The 18402-nt window shown below is 39.6% G+C and overlaps 3 protein-coding genes across 3 annotated transcripts; all 3 read left to right on the top strand.

The window, feature by feature from the left end:
- Positions 1–198: 198 nt before the first annotated feature.
- hibadhb (3-hydroxyisobutyrate dehydrogenase b) lies at positions 199–9240 on the top strand. Its single transcript, XM_079562088.1, has 8 exons — positions 199–349; positions 821–981; positions 1063–1172; positions 1263–1384; positions 4740–4873; positions 5211–5287; positions 5367–5523; positions 8662–9240. The coding sequence occupies exons 1-8, from the start codon at positions 280–282 to the stop codon at positions 8818–8820; spliced, it is 990 nt and encodes a 329-aa protein (XP_079418214.1). The 5' UTR covers positions 199–279; the 3' UTR covers positions 8821–9240.
- Positions 9241–11260: 2020 nt separating this feature from the next.
- Positions 11261–12402, top strand: hoxa13b (homeobox A13b; the record flags this gene model as incomplete). The annotated part of the gene is made up of 2 exons (XM_079561826.1): positions 11261–11882; positions 12164–12402. The coding sequence occupies 2 exons, from the start codon at positions 11261–11263 to the stop codon at positions 12400–12402; spliced, it is 861 nt and encodes a 286-aa protein (XP_079417952.1).
- A 3171-nt stretch (positions 12403–15573) lies between these two features.
- On the top strand, positions 15574–17260 carry hoxa11b (homeobox A11b; the record flags this gene model as incomplete). The annotated part of the gene is made up of 2 exons (XM_079560912.1): positions 15574–16174; positions 17028–17260. The coding sequence occupies 2 exons, from the start codon at positions 15574–15576 to the stop codon at positions 17258–17260; spliced, it is 834 nt and encodes a 277-aa protein (XP_079417038.1).
- Positions 17261–18402: the final 1142 nt, after the last annotated feature.

Here is an 18402-nt window from a genome sequence, read left to right as displayed (position 1 = left end):
TCTATACTATAGCTATATACTGACATTAAAAAAAATGTTGGAAGACAGACTTTTCTACAGTCTATGAGACAGACCCATGGCTCCTGTACTGTATCTGTCTTTGTTCCAGAATATTTCTCATGATATTTCTGTACAGTACCACGGCAGCACCACCCCTCACTCTCATTTGCGGGACTGGAAGGCAGTGCGCCGTGAGCTTGAGCGCCTGATTGGATGAAACGACTGTCAGTTACGCACGTGGTTGTACAGCGTCACGCGTAAGGTCAAGAGAAAAGAAGCATGGCCGCTGTGCTGAGAGGGTCTCGGTATTTGGTCGGAGGCTGCTGCAAACATGCAACATTTGCACTTGGTAAGAAGATAAAAGTAGCACTGTATCACGAAGAGTAGCCTTATGTGTATTGTGAGAGGGCTATGTGAGTCATGGTTCACTGAGAGAAACTTGAGTTGCTGGTGTACGGTTTGAAGAGAAGAAGTTAGGGTTGATATTTATATATTAACTCTAATACAGTTTATTTGCTCCAGTTGAATAGTGTGCAAATTGTCTTATAATAGAATAGAATAGTCATAAATATTCATAAGCTACAGTAGCTGGTTATGTTATGGTTACACTTAGAAAATACATAAGGATCCATTGGGGACGTTCTTTGTTTAATTATAGAGGAATCTACCATTGTTATCTCCTAAAATGATATTGCAAATGAGAGTTACTCCCAAAATTGTCATATGTTTAATGTTTTCATAGTCGTTTGTTAGTTGTGGTACCAGTATTGTAAAGGGTGTGTAATGTTTCTTTGTTTTCTGTTGTGCTTTGTTTGTTCAGTATCTACCAGGTCTATGGCCTCCAAGACACAAGTAGGCTTTATTGGTCTGGGAAATATGGGAAATCCCATGGCTAAGAATTTGTTGAAGCATGGGTTCCCAATCATTGCCACAGATGTGTTTCCAGAGTCTTGCAAAGAAGTGCAAGAGCTGGGTGCACAGGTTATATACAATTTAATTAACATCATTCTTCACGCTGAATGTCATAATTCTCCCTTAATTAATCGGATTTGTTTTTCTCAGATTGTGGATAATCCTGCTGAAGTAGCGGACAAGGCTGACCGTATTATCACAATGCTCCCTTCAAGTCCAAACGTTATAGATGTGTACACTGGCCCCAATGGCATTCTTAAGTACATATATATATTCTTGTCCTTTTCAATTCTTAAGTTATAATCTGTAATGAAATATATTATGTAATAACCCTGCTGTATTTTATGCAGAAAGGTGAAAAAGGGCTCGTTACTCATAGACTCCAGCACCATTGATCCATCTGTTTCAAAAGAAATGGCTGCAGCAGCAGAAAAGATGGGGGCTGTCTTTATGGATGCACCGGTCTCAGGAGGTACTTTTGAACTGCCTTTACACTGCAATTGGTGATAGATAAATTAGTGTATTTTAGTCAAGCACATAACATAAAGGATCGTTTTGCAGGTTGAGCTCAAATGCAAGAGCTGTGTTTTGTCTTTGCACAGACCTTGTTCTATCCATTGATTTATTTATTTATTTATTTTTCCCTTCATGTTGAATAACCCCCTCTGCACTTCACCTGACACATATTTGCTACATGACTAAGTCACTTTAAATCTTGGCATGGACAGTTTAACAGAATGTTGTGCATTATCAGTTTACTGTTTAATCCTGGGAAGTTAATGCTGAACTTAGTATATACCAGACTTCAGAAACAGGGGAAAATAAAATCATTGTAACATCTTATTGTTTTCCTTCAAAATAAATGTTAACGTATAATTTATATCAATAGTGTACTTCAGGTTACTGCTGGCATGTTTTTATTTTCTTCTACCACTTTCCATGTAGGGGGAAAGCACTTTTACAATCTGAATAACAAATGCCAATGTGAATAGAATTTACCCATAATACATAATACGTAGGACAATATAATAAAACACAATAAGATGACTAAACTAGATAACAAGTCACTGGACAAATTGTAACAATAATAACAATAATAAATAACAATAACAACAATGATAATAACAAATCAGTTTTATTCATTATTCATTCACTCCATACTTGATGGTGGTAAGCTACTATTGTAGCCACGACTGCCCTGGGGTAGACTGTCGGAAATGAGGTTGCCAGTCTGTGCCACCAGCCTTCCAACCACCACCAACCACTCACTCACTACATTTGTTTTCGTTTCCTTGTGTTCCCAAACGGTCTCCCATCCAAGTACCGACCAGGCCCTTCCCTGCTTAGCTTCCAAGGTCTGACGGATTTATCCTGAACAATCCCAATTTTTGAAGTGCTGTTCTGTACATTCCAACAAATCATTTATCAGTGCAAAGATTGCTCCGCTGATGGCTGAGCATCAATCACCACATTTCTAATCACTCTAATCCAATCCTTGTTTGAAAGGACAGTACATTGTCAAATAATAACAATGTTCTAAACTAAATATTACACTTTTCATAAAAGCTATAATTATCTGATTTGCGCAATGCAGTTGATGCAGGGATAGTGGTTTAGTGGTTTAGGCCAATGGTTTCAACCTTTTTTATCTTGTGGACCCCCTGAACTCTTCATTGGTACGCTGCGTACCCGCACCTCAAGGGTGTTGCCAATTATTTAGAACGGTTCTGTTAGAGGGTGACATTAAATCGCTATTTATCATATTGGGTCAAGCTGTAAAGTTGTACTATCTCTGTCATAGCCTTGACTGTGGTGCTCAGGCGCCCACTCGCCTGCGTATCAGTATGACGCTCTGAGAGGGTATTTATCCCTCTTCTGTGGAAGCATAGACAGATTTGAATGGTAGGACTAGTGCAACGTCTTGAGTTCATGTCCGGGTCCCATACTGATGGTAAATAAACTTCTCCTGTATAAGACATCCAGACTGCTGGCTATTCATCTAACCTCTCGAACACCATTGTTAATTCTCTAACAGGTTCAATTAAAATGACTCTTTATTAGTAAAAAAAAGAGCTGAAATTCAAACTCCTATACTGTATTAGTTTAGGACTGGAGAGGTCAAGATAAAATCAGTTACTACATGAATACAAAGCTGTTTTTAGGCCACACACACAAACAGTGCAGTGTTGACTTGTTGATCTACTAAACATCACATTTTCCCTTGTTCTCCGCTTATTGAATGGACTTGGTGCACTATTGGTAGAGTTAATGCAATGAAGTGCCAATCCTGGCAAAAGTGGCAGAATAAGGTGAATAGTGCTGGAATTTGTTTTTTTGTCAGTAGGTGGAGTAGAGAACCCTGCTCTTCTCTGCCTCCCCTCACCTGGCTTTCCCATCTCACCCACGCCCCTCACTCCTCGGAACTCACTGCCCTTGTGATGCGTTCATAGAGGGAAGGGAATTATCATTAATCTTGTGTGCACCAAACATTATCAGCAGAATAAAAAAGATATGTTGCAAAGGTAACATTTTGAAACTTCTATTTATTTGCTAATCTGCAACTTTCATGTAAGTCTGTGTGTTTTGGCATTGAGAACATTAATGTTCCATTTAGAGCTACATTTACAGTGTAGAGCTTTTATTTCCCGCAACCCTTGAATGGTTCATCCTTTTAAAAAAAAGACCTGACCAGTATCCCTATCGATTTTGGATTGTTAAACAAACAAAATGGACACTTCTCAAGGGTTTCGGCTGCATCAGAGCAGGTCTGTCAGATGTTTGTAAGTTCACAATCTTTTGTAAACTTCTGTCATAATGCTAAAGCTGTGTTAGCTGCTAACTGTTGCTGCAAACATTTGCGATCCCTGCACATGTATGCGTTGACATGGGGCAGGGGCAGGTGAGGGGTGTGTTATGGGGTGCACTGTGAAGCGGGGGAGCTCGTCTTTGCTTCAGCGGGACAGCATTAACTTGCTGTTTCGAAGGTGGTGCATCTTGCAATGCAATGTGAGAATGCAACCATTCCAGGTCGGCAAATGGAATAGCTGAGGGCAGCTTTAAATAGCCTTTCCATTCAAAATATGTTCTAATAATACTACCTAATAATAATATATTATAATATATATTAATCCTCCTTTTTAATCTGAGATAATTCCAAGTACCCCTGGTTGGGAAACACTGGTTTAGGCTGCAGAATATGCCAGACACTTTGTTGTCCTCAGCAATGTGAGGTGGACTCCTGCCTCCACTTACCGTCCTCCCTGCTGTTCACCCATTTTCCCTGTTGCTAGTTTGTTTGTTTGTTTGTTTGTTTGTCAATGCCATTGGCTTAAAACATACAGATTTGAGCAAACCAACCTTTACTCTTCCCCCAAAAACAGGTAAACTTTATTGTTTAAAGTATGCACTGTTTCATCTCTGGTGTGTCACTTCATTTCATTGTAACACATTGGGTCTTGTGGATATGGAAATTTCCTAATTACAGTTCTTTTCTTTTTTTAATCACTCCCAATCCTGGTGCTTAGTCATAACTCACACGATTCCAGGAAATGCTACACTGATTTGGCAGTACTCGAGACTACATGGCAATTATTATTTTCTTTTATGCTACAGCTTAATCTAAGGCACATTTAAATCTTAAATTCAACATGCATACTTTTGTACATCATTTAAAATCTTAGGTATTTTGTCGTACTTTGTTTTTGAGCTTGCGGACCTTTTTGTGTAATTATCAATGGTCTAAATAACTTTGACAGTATACAGAGTTTTACTCATTCTGATTTCCTACTTGTTTTCTGTGTGGGATTATAATTAACATACATTTCCAGGTGTGGGAGCTGCCAGTTCAGGGAAGTTGACTTTTATGGTAGGAGGAGCTGAAGAAGAATTTACTGCCGCCAAGGAGTTACTCAGCTGCATGGGAGCTAATGTGGTGTACTGTGGTCAGGTTGGAACTGGACAGGTATGAGCGAATGATTGAGATTGACATATGCAGATCATATGCCTGCTCATGCAGAATTAGTAGGCGACTAATCCTTATTAGTTTAATGACTACAACTAAATTTAATTTTTTTTATGCACCCTCCAAGTTAAATTTCCAGATTTTTTCTGATCAACCTGATATTTAAATTTAAAAGCTATTTTTCATACATTCATACATTGTCCTTGAGCCATTTTGATTAAATAATGGCACTCTTTGTAATAAAACCTGTGTTAGAATCTTTCGATAGACCAGCATTACTCAAATAGTTCTTATTTTTTCAACCCTATATTAATGCACAAATGATTACACTTCATAGGCAGCCAAAATCTGTAACAACATGCTCTTGGCCATTGGAATGATTGGAACATCAGAAACCATGAATCTGGGCATCAGGTAATAAAAATGAAACGATAATGATAAACTAATGTTTTTTCATCAATTTTAATTTTCATTTGTCTCCACTTTTCTTCAGACTTGGTCTTGAGCCCAAACTTTTGGCAAAGATTCTCAACATGAGTTCAGGCCGCTGCTGGTCGAGTGACACATACAACCCTGTTCCAGGAGTCATGGAGGGCGTCCCATCTGGAAACAACTACCAGGGCGGTTTTGGAACTCAGCTCATGGCTAAGGTCTGGAGGAGCAAATGTGTACAATACATAAATTATGATAACATTTTCTGCAACAATGTCAACTTTTGTTTCAACTTCATTTTTGTAGAAGGGTCATAACAAATTCTCATTAACAACATTAGAAAGTCCCTTTTTTTTATGCACATCCCAATTTGACTCAAGTTTATTGTTATAATTTTTAAAGTAATGTTTTTACTGACTTCAAATTAGACTAAAGCTAAATTAAAGCTAGTTCATGATCGCACAGTGGTTTTCTGAGGAATAGCTGTGCAGTAGCAGAGCTCCAATGATTGTGTCGACACAACAGTGGATCTAAATGACTAAAGCCTCCTGTTCAAGTGTGGCTGCAAAAAAGGGTCTGAAGACTGTGCAATCTCTTCTCAAAGTATCGCCACAGCAGAAGCTGCTACAAGCCCATTTATTAAACTAACGCTAACTCTAACCCAGGCAAGAAACAAAGAATGGATATGGAAGGCTGTTTTTTTTCAGAGATGGCTCGGAGAAGCTGTAAGATCAACGGACTGTTTACAATGAGAACTAAAATGGCTAAATTGGGAGCTGCTCTGTGTCAGGCGATGTAGCACTGAGTGCTAAGCAATCGAGACTGACCTAAGCAGAAAGCCGTGTCTCAGGCGTGGGGGATAAGCTAATTTGCATGGAGACATTTTCAAAAGACAAGTTTGAGTTTGAACGTTGTCTCTAGCGCCTGAAGCCTTGCCCCGGACCAGACCAGCCCCCCCACATTGCTTCTGCCTACCAGAGTAATGTAGAAATCTCTCAGACGGTTTTGCTGGCTGCTTAAACGAGCAAGGGCATTAAACTGGAAGGTTTTTTGTTTCTCTTTGAAGGGATGACGGCACGAAGTAAAGCATACCCTGGCACATCCCGCGCTCTCCGGTTTACATGGATGGGGCAACAGAAGAGCTTTGACTCTTCCAAATTTTAGACTATTGCTTGGCTGCCCAATTTTGTGCATCACAGCTATAGTTTTACTCAAAAGCAGATGCAGTAAGAAAGGCCTCAATAAAACGGCAACATTTACAAAATAAACCATTACGGTAATGGTAATTAAAAGAAGCTTAATTATTAGTAAATTCACCACTTGATGACAATCCCAGCATCCCATAAGACATAGCAGATGGTTTTCTACAAAACTGAGTGAGAAAGCGCATAAAGGGCTATTTTCACACTAATAATAAATGTTCATATACAAATGCAACATTTTCAAATATTTGCAAATCAGAAGTTATATTAACAAATGCTTAAAGAGTTTGTCCACATAAACCTAATGAATGTTTACTTATTCACTCTAGATATAACAATGCAAAGTTTGAATTTCTTTTACCATTTTTTTACCATTTACCATTTTATAGCAAATGTTCAATCAAAACAAAGTGGGAATCAAGTATGTCTAACATTCACACAGACGAAGTTTGTATCTACCAAGCAATAATTCAGTATTTTCCACTGAACATACTTCTTACAGATTAAGCAGATTTGTCAATATGATATATTTTAGATGAGTTTGTAATCCCACTGGACCCATGTCGTCGTCGTAACCTTTTGGTCATGGATTCTGATTTGGCTACTTTAAAACGAACATCACAAAAAACTGCTGGCGGCAATGGTAGCCAGGAAGTGCATCCTCATAAACTGAAAGAGTGCAACAGCCCAGTTAAAAGCCATTTACTAATGAACTTATCTCATCTTACTGCACACCTGAAAAGTTACACCCAATTAGACGTAAACGGTGAACTCTGTATTTGAACATTTTGATTTAAGCGGACTTGACCCCTGACTAAAATTCTCATTTAATTTATTATATATCTGTTGTGGTTTTAACCTTGTTTCTTATGGAGAGGGGCTTTCTTTCCTTTTGTTCATAGTTTTGTTTTCACAATATGATAAAATGATTTTAAAAAAAATAATAATAATTTAAAGCACTAAAAACCTCTAAACGTCCGATGAAAGTATGAAGGACCCCCGTGTCCTTTAAACTAAAGGCCAAAGGAACACGTCAAGTGTTTTGTTCATGTGGAAAAGTCCAAGAAGCGGTTTGAGTCCATATGTTGTACTGAAATGTAAAATTGATTTAATTAATTTTAGGTTTAGTGGAGTAAATTTATAAGGAATTGTATTCACTACTTTAATTGAAGCTATAAACAATGATTTGACTAAATCTTCACTGAGACTAAACAACATTTTTGTCAGAAGACCAGACTTAACCAAAACTGTCAACATTTGCTCTGATCCCAATCCAGTAAAGTGGCTTCAGAACATTTCCACACTTGCTTTAATTGCTTTTATTCTGATTCTATGATCACATAAGGATGGAACTTTTAAATACAACTTTAAAACATTTTGGAAACGTATGAAAAATAACATTTTATAATAAGGTTACATCAAATCTTGTTTAAACCTTAGTCTTGAGTTGATTTTAAGTGAAGTTATACAAAGGAATAAAAAAAAAGTCTTGAATGTGTCATGATCAGTTACTTATCGAGTTCATTGCCTTAATGTTCAATTAGGAACTCACGATAATTCATCATGAAGTGATGATGAATTAATGCACACATTTTTCAGGAATTATGCAGTTATTCTTGTACCCTTAAAGTCCTACCAATAGTTTTAATATTAAACATAATTTTAAAAATGTACATCATATATGCACAGATAAGTTATTTGAACTTCTTCCTATTTCTTTTAAGCATAATAGTTGTTTTGTTTTCTTTCTTCTGTAAGAAAGTTTGAAAAACTTTTCTGCTCAAATGACATGAATGAATGAAAATAAATAACATGAAATAGAGAAACACAGATGTGTAAATGTATGCTCATACCTACACACGCATACATTTTATTGTGACATTCACATTGTGTACAGCCATTGCAGACCGGTCTGTGGTAAATTACATTAATTACAATGACAGGCACCGCCTCGTCACAAGTGAGTGTAAATTCTTTTAAGATAAAAAAAAAAGTATCAAGTATCATACTTCAAAATGATAACATAGGAATAATAGAGGGTCTGAAAGTAACACTTTTGTGCAGCTGATGTATTTTTCCACAAAGCTCATTATTACAGCTTACACTACATGTGGTGTGTGGTTTTGTAATATTTTCTGGGGTTTTCTCCTTCAGGATCTTGGGCTAGCTCAGAACACAGCCACCAACACACGGACTCCCGTGCCCCTCGGCTCGCTGGCTCATCAGATCTACCGTATGATGTGCGCTCGTGGCTACGCCAGTAAAGACTTCTCCTCAGTGTTTCAGTTCCTGCGAGAGGAAGAGGGCCAGTAAAGGGATCTGCACCGTCCAAACCCGACCAGGCCTGGGGCACGTGTGGGCTGGCTGCCTTTGGCCCAAGAACTTTAGTTTCAAACTTGAACGTGAAAAGATAAAGCAGTGCTGTTCATCTGTACATGAGAGCGCTCTGCTTTTGAAAGTCATGTGGTGGAAAAACCTTATAAATGCTACACTCCTATGTAGAAAATGCAAGACATCTGTACGGTATTTGGAGATTCACAACAAAAAATGCAAATGAGTGTGCTCTGAGAGGGTTTTTTGTTTGTTTTTTGTATGAAGTGGGTTATGTTTGGTTCAAAACTGTCTCATATTTATCAGGTCTTTTTTCTTTTGGGATTATTTCTGATTAAACTTCATCTTTTTCCCGGAATGTTACTTTGAGATAAAAGTGCATATTCATATGTTTGGAAATAAATACAAACAAATAGTGTCTTAAGATGACATAGTCTGGTTATTTGCTTTGTCCATCTGGCGACTGATATGATGCGCCTGAATGTCCATTATTTACCCACTTTTTAATCTAGCACTCCTGAATCTGTACACATGTGCTTATGAAGTTTCTTCAGACGTATTTGATTTTGTTCAGTCTCTCACTGCCTCAGATTAGACGAAGCAGCATGTTTCTGATCAAGTTTGCCAAGAGGCACTGAGGGGCCAAGGTGCCACAGGTCATGCGATCACAAGACAAAGTCATAAAAAGTCCATTAAGCACTGTAGTCTGAGAGTTCCGCTGTCATCTGTCTGATGCTTCTGCATACACAGTCGCGCTTTGGTGTCCGGCCTCCAGAGGACTGCCGAGAGACGCAGCGCAACAATTGTTTACTGCAAATTGTAACGGTATAAATTGTAATGGTACTTTTAAATTGAGCATAGACCTCAGGAAGAAGAGTGTTTACTTTGGTGAAGACTAATGGGGATCCATAAATAAACAGACCTAATCGGCCCTTATGCCATTATAAAATTATTTATTGCGAAATGTCCATTTGTAGAGCTATGGGCTCTTTTTTTTTTATTAGTTTATCCAAAATATACCAAGTGATCAATTACAACGCCAAGGATCCGTGCGTCCTTCATGTCTGAGTGCGTAGCGTTAAAACTTTGACAAATTGAGAGAGCGACAAACAACTGAGAAGAATGGCAGACCTCGCTGTTATTATGATTACGAACTATTTGATCTCGTGACGGAAAAGGGGAAAAACTTGCCACGCTTGGTGCTGATTGTGTGAGCAACGCGTTCTGCTGCAAGCCACGAATTTGGGCAATAAAGATTTACTGCCCCAAAAGGTGGGAAAACTCCATTAAAATAAGGAGCTGTTCAAATATAGAGTGTTTCCACCTCACGATGAATACAAATGGAATCTCGGGTTAGCGGTGTCTTGCCAGGCTTTTTTTTTCCCCTTTTCGTTTTATTTTACGTTTGTGCAGTGAATAGTTTTAACATGAATTCTTAAAAATGCGCACATTTCAAATATGAGCCACATTTGCCCCACTCACACAACTTTTACAAGATTATAAATGGCCAGATGATTTACATGATTGATTCTGGAACATGTCTGAACGAGCAAAGCAACATGATGACATCTTCCGTGTAGCTATGTTCACCAGCTCTTTTCCGTGATTCTCTCCCTGCGGTGACGAGCTTCTCTGTCCAGATAACTGCTACTGCCCTTGACCTTGGCCTTCAGCCCTGGCTGCTGTATGGGACACACGGTTGTCGAGCCGATGTGCACAAAGATTGTCTGAATTTGTTCGAAGCAAATTGTATGGATGCCTTGGTCTCGGGTGTGGGCTATTTTTTTAATTCCTTACAGACTACAATGTAGGGCCTACTATTTAAAAAATACATGTTTGTGAACACCTCTATTGTCTCCGTAAATACATATATATTTAGGGGAAAGCACATTTACAATACAAGAAAACAGTATTAACGTCTGTTTCCAAATGCGCAATTACGCATGAGTAGACTATAGTATACTGTACTGGTACAAGACGCCTAGCACATTTTCAGCCGGTCTATATGTCACAAAAAAGCACAAAAAATACTGTACATTTAAATATATGCCTATACAGCCAGGCCATGAATAAATAAATCCGTAGGCCTATTAGCCTACTTTGAAAACACATGTTGGCATGTAATGAAACAGGAAGCAGAATAATAGTCAAAATAATAGAACATGTCATAACAAAAAAGGCTACTCTTTTTTTTTTTTTTTCATATCTAAAAGATATGACCTACAGGGCATTTTATCATGGATGTACACTAGGCCTATTTTCTGTCTAGACCTTTATCGTCTCTTTTGCATATCACGTGCCTGGCCTTGGCCAATAACCTCGCGATCTCTCCACTCTCAGGCGTGCTGCTATCGACACTCTGTCCGAGCCCCTGTCTGCGCTCATTCGGGAGATTTTGAAAAAGAGTTGCTTAGGGCATGCTATGACCGCATCTGTGCTGCTGCATTCACACTGGATTGACCCGGTGATGTTCCTCTACGACAGTGCTCTGGATGACAGAAGCAAAAATATGGAAAGTTTCGCCGGGGGCAACTTTGCTGCAAGTCAATGCAGGAATCTATTAGCGCATCCAACCTCCTTGGCTCCGAGCACCACTTACACGAGTGATGTGCCAGTGTCTGGCATGGGTGAGCCCGGAAAGCAGTGCAGTCCCTGCTCAGCTACCCAGAGTTCGACCAACGCCTCTTTGCCATATGGATACTTTGGCAGCAGTTACTATCCGTGTCGAATGTCCCACGGTAGCGTCAAGACGCAGACCGCAACATATACTGACAAATATGTGGACTCGCCGTTATCTGGAGATGACTTCTCAACTCGGGCAAAAGAGTTCTTCTATCAGGGCTACTCCTCGACCCCTTACCAACCCAGCTACCTGGATGTGCCGGTGGTGCCTGCGCTCAGTGCGCCCTCAGAGTCCAGACACGAGCCTCTGCTGCCAATGGAGCCTTACCAGCCTTGGGCCATCACCAACAGTTGGAGTGGTCAGGTTTACAGCGCCAAGGAGCAGCCTCAGGCGAACACATTGTGGAAGCCCACCCTACAAGGTAAGCATTTTTAGGTTTGTATTGAACTTGAAATATTCAAAAATGTAGTGTGTAGTGTAGTAATATGACATATCCTAGGTAGCATAATGCCTTTATAATAATAATAATAATAATAATAATAATAATAATAATAATAATAATAATAATAATAATAATAATAATAATAATAATAATAATAATAATAATAATAACTTAAATGACTTCAATCATAAATCATAAATCATAAATCACTCATCATGAATAAAAATGTCCAAACCTTTGACAGTTTTGTTCATTCGCAGACAGTGTTTCTGGAGGGGACAGTTCTCTGCGTCGCGGGAGGAAGAAACGTGTGCCATACACCAAGGTGCAACTCAAAGAACTTGAAAGGGAATATGCCACCAATAAATTCATCACCAAGGATAAACGAAGACGGATATCTGCCCAGACAAACCTGACAGAGAGACAGGTGACGATATGGTTTCAAAACAGGCGTGTAAAGGAGAAGAAAGTCGTCAATAAGTTCAAGACCCCTGGTTAGCAAATGCTTGGATCTTTTATATTAAAAAAAAATACTTGACTTATTTATTCAAAGGATAGGCCTACTTAACGCCGTTGCGGTTCCGTTTGACCCGTTTCCTTCCTGCTTTAATTGGAACCAGTCTGTGCGGCCTGTTGACACGGGACGGAAATGGGCTGCAACAGTTTGACCAAAGGCCATTCTGCGAGGGATGCTTGTTCTCATTATATAGGACTGAGCAAACTATTAGAGTGAAACCTGGACGCCCAAGACCCCCAAAGCGGAGCCGGTTTACAACCCTTCTTCCCGTGCCCTAAAAGAGGCACTACATGGCGTTGGGCATCTGTGCATAAACATTTCGGACGTTTTTTATTTGGCGATGCACAGACAGCACAGGCGCAATTCAGAACGGACTACTATTTATTCTGCGTCATATTCCCCAAACATTGAAACATAAGATGCCAGTTGCATAGACTATAATGGATATTATAGTTGGCCTTTTATTATGTGTAATCTTAATAACATCTTTGATATGAACTTGTTATTCACTGCCACCATGTGTTCCTGTTGGGGGGAGAACGTGTGAAAATGGTTAAACATGTAACTACATGGCATTTTATCTTGACCTACATTTTTTCTGGATCTGAAATAACATTTTTGTTGTGTTTCTTTTGTTTTAATAAATGCTTTGAGACACTACTGTTTTGTTTCTTAATATGTATCACGTTTTCATGGATAAACGATGTCACTAATTTGTGTTTTGTAGAGCGTTTATTGCTTTTAGGCCTTGGGCCTTTGGACGTTACGCACAGCAGTGTTTCTGTGAAGATATATGTCGCCATCTGGTGGGAGTTCTGTATCAGTACAAGTTCAGATACGGAGTGTAGCCTGTTTTTATGCAGGTCTTAAGAATTCAGCCCAAGAGACCCTTTGTTCAATTTAAAGTAAAAATATAAACATCTCCGTATCTCCACTATGCATGAAAGGTGATAGTTTTCATTGTTGCAATTGATTTTAATTGTGCAGTTCATTGTGGCTTAGTGAATATAGTGCGCCCCCAAACAATATATGTTTCTGCACCCTTTGAAACCAGCCCAATGGCAACATGCTCCACTTAGACACTAGGCCAAACTAAATGTTGAGTAGGTCTAAGGATGTTTGATTCCAAAGGGACAATAAACTCGATAACCAAAGGCCCTGCACTGACGCAAGTTGCGTATATAGCCTACTGCACAGGCCTACTGCGCGCCAAACCTGCGCAGGCGTTTCTGCTGAAACAGAATACTTCCAAAGACCCCCCATGTGGAGCCAGACTCCACCTCTGAACCCTCCTCCAATTTCTTAACCTTGACGTTTAATGCATTCAGTGCTATTTGACTGTTTTTTCTTTGTTCGTTGAAAACCAGAAACTACAAAAATAGTATACGAGACAGAAATTAGGGCAATGTAAGACTGGACTGAACACAGAATAAGGAAGGATTGTAAATATGCGCGTCGGCTTTTTAGGCCAGAAAAAACACTTACCTTTCTCAAAACATTGAATCATTCATAAAACTTTTATTGACTAGGCTTAAATGTCGTTCACTTTTTAATATTTCTGCCGCAGTTTACATTAATATTATGAACCTGTGTTACGTTGTGTTTTAGGTCATGTAATTTAATCATGAAGACACGGGTAAAGCAAGAAACAAACAAACAAACAAGGCTAAATCAAATATATTTAATCATGATTTATTTCTTTATTATGATGGCAGAACGATGTGTGTTTGCGATTTATTTATTAAATTATTTTAATTGTTTTGTTTTACTCTGGCACACAAATTATACTTTTTAGAGACTTAAATAAATTGCATGCGTTGCTGACTGTTTTGGAAACATTAAGGCTAGTTACCAATAGAAAAGTTTAGATTTATTTCCCGTTTTATTTTATTTTTACTAAATGCCACACGCTGACGCACGAGCGCAACGTGATAAACAATTTAAGAAAAGAGAAACAAATATATAATTTTTAACTGGAATTATTTTAGGTTTTTGTTTTTTTATTATTCATTTTATTACCATTATTTTATATGAATCGTAATGGCTAACTTTAAACACATTGATTAGATTCGTGCCTCCATCGGCTGCCATGAAGAAACAGAAAAGCGTTGGATCCAAAGATGTTAGTGCCGGTTCTCGCATGAAGCCGAGGAAACATTTATCATTATAAACTGCAGCTGCCTGTTAACACTATACGTATATGTGTCGTTACTGCAAAGTTATGTCATTACGCACGTCTCATTCCCGAATTAGGCCTAAGCCACCATCCTCACACAGCAAGAAGATCTAGAGATAGAGACAGCCTATATAACACAGATTTGAACTTTGCTGTATGGCGGGTATATTGTGCTCACACATTGATGCTAAACCTTTATTATAAATATAGTCCTAATGTAAGAGAGAGAGCACGGCCCCTTAATGCACGGCCGATGATAAATAAAGGCCACGGGTGAAGTACAACCCACATTACAGCACATACGCCTTCGATCAGCCTATTTGAAGCCAGAGAGCTGCGATTAAGCGGCACAGACCGTTGCCCCCAAAAGAAATCAGAGTAAACGATGGCGCAACCTTGCTTATGTTGGCCTATGTTTGTGCTAATTGACACATTTTCAACAATCGCAGACATAGATATAGGCCTCTAGGTAAAACTTTGACCCTTTGGCCATGACTTTCTAACAACGCTCTTCCAAAGTTGCACTGAGTAGCCTAAATGATCGCCATCGGTAAGAAATAGCAACTGAGTTTTCTTCTTTTGGGTACATGTCTCAGTTGTGAGGTGGTTTTAACGGCGAAAAAGTCGATGAAGCCGTTTTTTGCTTAGTGAAAAACTGTACGCAGTAATTGATGAGGAGTGTGCTGAAAGTCCTCCTCGGTGTTTTCCCTCTCGTGCAGCCAGAGCACTACTAAACTCATTGACTCATGTGTACACATTGAGGCGTATATGCTTGCTGTCACTTGTGCCAGTGGTCACATGGCTCTGGCCCTCAGGACTGGATAGAGATGGATTCCCACGTCAGCTATGTCTAAGGACTTGACTTCAGCGCTCTGCCTCAAAGTGACTGGGGCGCAGTGCAACGCAGAGGAGGAACTATGAGAGGATTATTATTGTTATTGTTATTATTATTATTATGATCATCGAGACGCCCCACTATGGATTTTGACGAGCGTATTTCTGGCTCAAACATGTATCTTCCAAGTTGCACTTACTACGAGTTTTCGGGGCTTCCTCACTACTTGAGCCAGGGTCAGTCATCCTGTCCAGTCTCTTATTCGTACCCGTCCACTCCGCTGCCACAGGTCCCGTCTGTGCGAGATGTTGCGTTCAGGGACTATGGAATTGACGCGTCCAGCAAGTGGCACCACAGCAGGGGAGGTCTGTCCCACTGTTTCGCAGAGGACACAGTGCACAGGGACGGCTGGACAAACTCTATGCCACGCGCAGCTGAGATCTTGGTTAAAAACGGCTCCGCTGTCAACTCCAACCCCACGCCCGGATTTTACGCAAGTGTGGGGAGGAACGGGGTCTTGCCACAGGCTTTCGACCAGTTCTTTGAGACGGCGTACGGGCAGGACAACACAAACACACCGCACAGCACACCGGGCGCCACAGCATCAGCACATGGAAACACAGACAGAGACGAGCAGCGAGCAAAAGCCACGAGCCCCGTTGTTGCCCCGGGGTCGGAGACTTCAGCGGACAGTCCGCGCTCTGTATCCGGTCTCAGCGACGACAAACAAAGCAAAAGTAGCGGTCAGTATTATCCACTCACTCAAACAGGCAAAGAAATGTGCGCTTTCGCTCTTAAAGCTTTTATATGCTGTTTTATAAGCGCGGGGTTTATGGAGGCCGCGCACATTTTCCCTGCTACAAAAACTAGGCTAAACGGCAAGATCACGTGCTTGGGAATGAAATTGGCCGTGAAGACTTAAACATTCACATTTTTCCTACATAGTTCTCATCTCTCCCTCTAGCTTGTTATTTGTTTACAAGCTGTATGAACGCCATTGTGCTCAGTAGTTGATTATATTTTAATCAAACAAATGTTAATGTGTGTGTCTCGATTTGGAATCACTATATCAATGTAGCTTTGTTTTACACTAATACCAGTTGTTTTTATATAGCCTGTGTGTTTTGACTAAAGCCAGTGGGGGGCTCTGAGCTCAGATGCAAAAGTCTGCCTCGAACATAAGACAAATATTTACAGATTGTATTGGCAGGGATTTGGTACAACAACAAATTCGCGTGAAGGACTTTCTCTCACACAAGAACAGCGACTCCTTATGCCAGAATGAAATCCAAAACGCACAAGCAGACACACAATACTCCAGCCTTTACCACGTCCAAATCACCCCCTAAAATCCCTTTTATGGGGATTTATACAATTTCACAACTTCCGACATATAACGCTTTAAAGCAACATGCCCCAACGTCCACATGTTTACAAACAGCCATATGCGCAGGCCTCCGAACCAGGGGGAGGACTTGAACTCCAGAGTCAACACAGCGGAAATAAAAGCTTGTATCTGCGAGTCATTTTTGAGCAATTACATTTAAAATATATTTATATATCATAATAACGATGACAGTGCTGTGTGTTGTTTAGGTGGCCACAAGACGCGCAAAAAGAGATGCCCTTATTCCAAGTATCAGATCAGGGAACTGGAGAGGGAGTTTTTCTTCAGTGTTTACATCAACAAGGAAAAGCGCATGCAGCTTTCGAGAATGCTCAACCTGACGGACCGCCAGGTGAAGATCTGGTTCCAGAACCGGAGGATGAAAGAGAAGAAGCTCAACAGAGACCGGTTACAGTATTACACCACGAACCCGCTGCTTTGAGAACGACTATGGGACGCGGGCTGACAGTAAATGTTATTATTATTATTATTATTATTATTATTATTATTATTATTATTATTATTATTATTATTATTATTATTATTGTTATTATTATTATTATTATTATTATTATTATTATTATTATTATTATTATTATTATTATTATTATTATTATTATTATTATTATTATTATTATTATTATCGTTGTTGCCCGCAATATTTGCAGGACTTTTTTCCAGTATAAACTTGTTGTTGGTGTTCTTTCCCCGTGTGATTCTTTTTCCTCTTGCAATGTCATTAAAATTATTATATTGTTGATTCATTGAACTGGTGTGTTTTCCTTTTTTAACTTGTGTTTTTTGCCAGTGGATCCCGACAGAAACGCAAGTTCGTAAGCTTGGCTAAATTACGCGCGTCTCAGCGGAATTACTACAATAGTTTCATGATTGTTAAAAAATAAAATAACTTATGGACACCGTAAATTAAGCTTTATGCTTTTGTCACAAAGCGTATCAAATTCACTATATGCAGAGTAATGATACTTTCTATAGCATACACGTGGAAATGTGAGGAGAGTATCATTTGACAACAAAAGCGTTCAGTTTTATTATGATTAAGGGTGGCCTAAAATAGCCGTGTGACTCATGCACTGATGGAACATTGTTTAATTGCCACTTTACACTTAAATAACCTTACTCCATTCTGGCTGGAACGGGTCAGTTTTTAGCAAGATTCGATACGTCAAGCTGCAAGTGGAAGTCCAGCAAACAATGCCATCATTAGCTGCTATCTGGTCCCCAAAACACAACTTGAATGGGTCTATTTTGTCCCTTGTCCTGTGCATCCTGTCCAGTGTGAAAACCCAAAGAATTCCGCTTTGATTGCCGCACATCCTCCCAGTTGCTCCAGTAACCTGGCCATAAAACGCGAATTCGTCTGGAGCATTTGGAGAGCGGTGCAATAAAGCGTCTGGGACCAAGGTTATTAACTGTGACCAAGAGGCTACAAAACAACGACTGCGAAGGATTCAAAACCTATACTTTTTCGGCCTCATCTACTACAGCAGCCTGCACCACCATCCGATTGGAATATATGCGTCGAGTTATCAGTGAAAGGCCGTGGGGATGTGTCCACTTGATGGC

Source organism: Gobius niger, assembly GCF_951799975.1.
Source record: "Gobius niger genome assembly, chromosome: 8".
Taxonomy (NCBI): domain Eukaryota; kingdom Metazoa; phylum Chordata; class Actinopteri; order Gobiiformes; family Gobiidae; genus Gobius; species Gobius niger.
Note: the sequence above shows the minus strand (reverse complement) of the source record. Positions and strands in the feature narration are given on the sequence as shown.